General features: G+C 47.9%; 1 protein-coding gene across 1 annotated transcript in view; it reads right to left on the reverse strand.

The window, feature by feature from the left end:
• Positions 1-1011: 1011 nt before the first annotated feature.
• LOC102762728 (forkhead box protein C2) overlaps positions 1012-3269 on the reverse strand; it is a 13565-nt gene continuing 11307 nt past the window's right edge. The window contains 1 exon segment of the mRNA XM_006762284.2: positions 1012-3256. Coding sequence (XP_006762347.2) covers positions 2939-3256 — 318 coding nt within the window. The 3' untranslated portion in view covers positions 1012-2938.

The raw sequence follows: 3269 nt of genomic DNA on the forward strand, positions 1-3269 counted from the left end.
TCCCGCCTATATGCAAAAAAGATGAATTTCTGAGCATCTGTATACACCAAACATAAACATACATACACACACATGCACACTTGTATGTGCATATATACATACATACACATTATTTATTTATCATTGTGCACATGCCTGCATATCCCCCATAGGATCACAAGTATATGCGTGCATGCGCGTGTGCATGTGCGTGTGTGTGCATGTGTGTGTGTGTGTGTGTGTGTGTGTGTGAGAGAGAGAGAGAGAGAGAGAGAGAGATCAGGGCTTGAACCTAAGGTCAGTTACAGAAAACAGAACCCATACCCCTTGTTTAGATGAGAGCACAGAGGCATACCTTCAGAGTGCCTAAGAGTAGAGTGAGTGACAGCTACTTCCAGTTTACCCTAAATATTTTAATTATTTGAAGCCCATGATTAAGTCTGGAACATTAGAAAAGCTATTTGGATTACTAAGACCCAAAGCCCGCTTTCTCTTCAATAGGAAGACATACACTAGCACATAAAGCTGTATAGAATCCACAGAAAATGACCCCACTGTCCACTTCTCTTGGCTTCCCTAAGCCAGACAAATGTGGGGATGAGGTAACAGAATGTCTCTTTATGTTTGCCTAACCCCCCTTACAAAGCAGATGCACATTTCTGCCTTTCCCCCTCCTCCCCGTGACATAAAAATGTTTATATTATATTTTTAGAACTGTAACTCTAAAATACCATCCTTTTTAAATGGCAGTATTAGATTGCTGGCTTCTCCAGAAGACAGCCATCATACATTAACAAAACACACAAGATAGAAAGTCAAACACAAAAAAAGGAAAATATATAAAACACATCCTATACAGTGGCCATGTCCTATACCTTTTGACATGCAGGCAGTATGCACTGGCCCTGGGGTTTCCTTCTCAGGCCCCGGAGATGCTGACCGAGTTCCCAAATGTAATCCCAGTCTCCTCTTTCTTATTACATTGTTTGTTTATTCCCCCCAGTAATCCACCGAGCCAGTCACTGAGAGGTTAATAAAAAAAAAAACTTTATTCACAGAGGCTGAGGCTTTGGGATAACAAAATAGCCAAGGGCAGCCCTTCTGCCACATTTTAAATCATTCACAGTGAGCCTAGATCTCAGCAATGAAATCTCATCCACGTCCTAACGGCAAGGGTGCCCTGCAGCTCACTAATGTGTTCCCACCAGCCTGGGTAGAACGCCGCCAGGGAAACATGTATGAGTCAGTAGCACATAGCTTTAAGGATGAATTCTCAGACAGTCAACTCTGTGCCCACAAATTATTAAATTATCAGGCTTGTCCTATATGTCCTTTCCAACATATTAGCCAATAGGCTCTCTTAATGTAAAGTTCGTGTTCATTTTTATATAAGTCCTAGAAACTAAAGGTCATTTTGAAGACCTTTCGCAGCCCACCTCCAGAACATATGACATATTGTGCCTATCCCACATCAGATAAAATTAAAGTAACTTGGTTCAGAAGATCGGCTTTCAAAACTCCTAAGATAGCCCAAAGCGAGATACCACAGAGGCTAGGTCCATTTTCCAAAAGTCCCGAGCTGAACTGGACTGTAAAAATCTCAATTTTCTTTAAAAAAAAATCTCAATTTTCTTAACTAGATCTTTGCTGCAGACCCCTGCCTTGCAACCCATCCCTCCCACCAGACTTCCAGTCGCCTCCATGATGGGTTTATTTAGCTTCAGCTCTGGGTCTGCTTGGTAGGGGTTGGAGGGAGGAACGAGGTCACGTTGCAGACTGGGACGCAGTGGACTGGGAATGTCTACAAGAATCCTCCCAGCATGCCTTATGTTCTTTGGTTCCAGAAGAGGGGCCACCAGCAGATTCCCTTACTCCTCCCGCCCCTAACCCATCTCTCCCTTTGCCTGCTTTTCATGTGTTTGTTCACCCAGCTTTTTTGATGATGGTAGCCCTTCACTACCCAATTCTGGAAATGTAAAAGCAGTTAAACCTAGGTCTTGAAGAAGACATGAAAATAGGAAATCTTATGTTGTCTGCGACGTGTTCCCTCCTCTTCACCCACTTCCGGTCCCCCCTGAAATCTTTGCTCCCTTAAAAACAAAAGTAAAGAGATCAGTCTACTGCTATGGTTGGTAATGTGCGCTGGAGAACATGTGTGTTGACTAATGACTATGCTAAATTATATAGAGTGCGCTTCCTTAACAGTTGTTAATATAAATGTTTTCACAGGGCAATTGTTATAGTAAAAAGAGTCAAGTGTTTAGCCAAAGAATAGAACATGTTTCTTTTCCTGTCTAGAAAGAAAAAAAGAGAGAGAGAGAGAAAAAACTTCTCTATTTAAAATAAAAATGTGGTTCCTCATCTTCCAGCTGGACATTGGTTGTGAATCCTCTCACCAGGGCTTAGATCTGGCAAAGAACCTGAAAAACAGGGTCACCTTCGGTGTCCCCACAACTGGACTTCAGCGACAAACCCAGACCTGTGGGAGCCCAGGCCTGAGTCACAGCGACGATGGAGCTGGCAATGGCAAGGGGTAGCCACCACTCTTCCTCCCGCTGTCCTGCCTTTGGGGTGTCTGGCCTTCCTGTGCCCCAGACACGCAGGACCTGTGGTGGGTGGCCGATGATCACACCTTTAAACTGACCTCAGGTCAAGGAATTCTCCTCCCGCGGTGGGAGGTCTGAGATGCCCAAACTCCCTGCGGGGCAGGATCTTTTAAATTATCCGAAGGCGTCCAGGTCCGGGGAAGGTCCCCTCCAAGAAGCGCCCCCACCCCCACCCTCCCCACACACACACCTGCGCGCATAAGTTGGAGACACTTCCCAGGATCCACACCGCCGCGAGGAAAAGATGTTTGTTGTTGTTTTTTAAGACTCCTTCCCCCAGCAGCGGGAGCCACGGTGGCCCGGGAGAAGCCCAGACCGGGGCAGACCGCGGGGAAGCGGCTCCGCTGGGCGCCTCACTGGAAGTGAAGTAGGGCGTCGGGGAGCTGCAGAGGGAAGTAGGAGAGGAAAGGGATCCCGAGCTGGTAGAAGCCGCCCTGGACGTGCGGGTCCAGCATGAGCGAAGCGTTGAAAGGCGGACAGAGACTAGTGGAGGCGGCCAGCAGCGAGGTCCCCAAACAGCCGCCCGGATCCTGCTTGGCACCCCCCAGGAGCTCGGCCCCTGCCGCCGGCTTCTGGCCCTGCCGTCCCGCCAGGATGCTCTCTATGCTGAAGCTCTTGGACTTGTCGGAGCTCCTCGGAGAGCTGCGGCAGGCGGGGCGCGCAGGGGTCCCAGGGCCGGCCACC

Source organism: Myotis davidii, unplaced genomic scaffold, assembly GCF_000327345.1.
Source record: "Myotis davidii unplaced genomic scaffold, ASM32734v1 scaffold77, whole genome shotgun sequence".
Lineage (NCBI taxonomy): Eukaryota > Metazoa > Chordata > Mammalia > Chiroptera > Vespertilionidae > Myotis > Myotis davidii.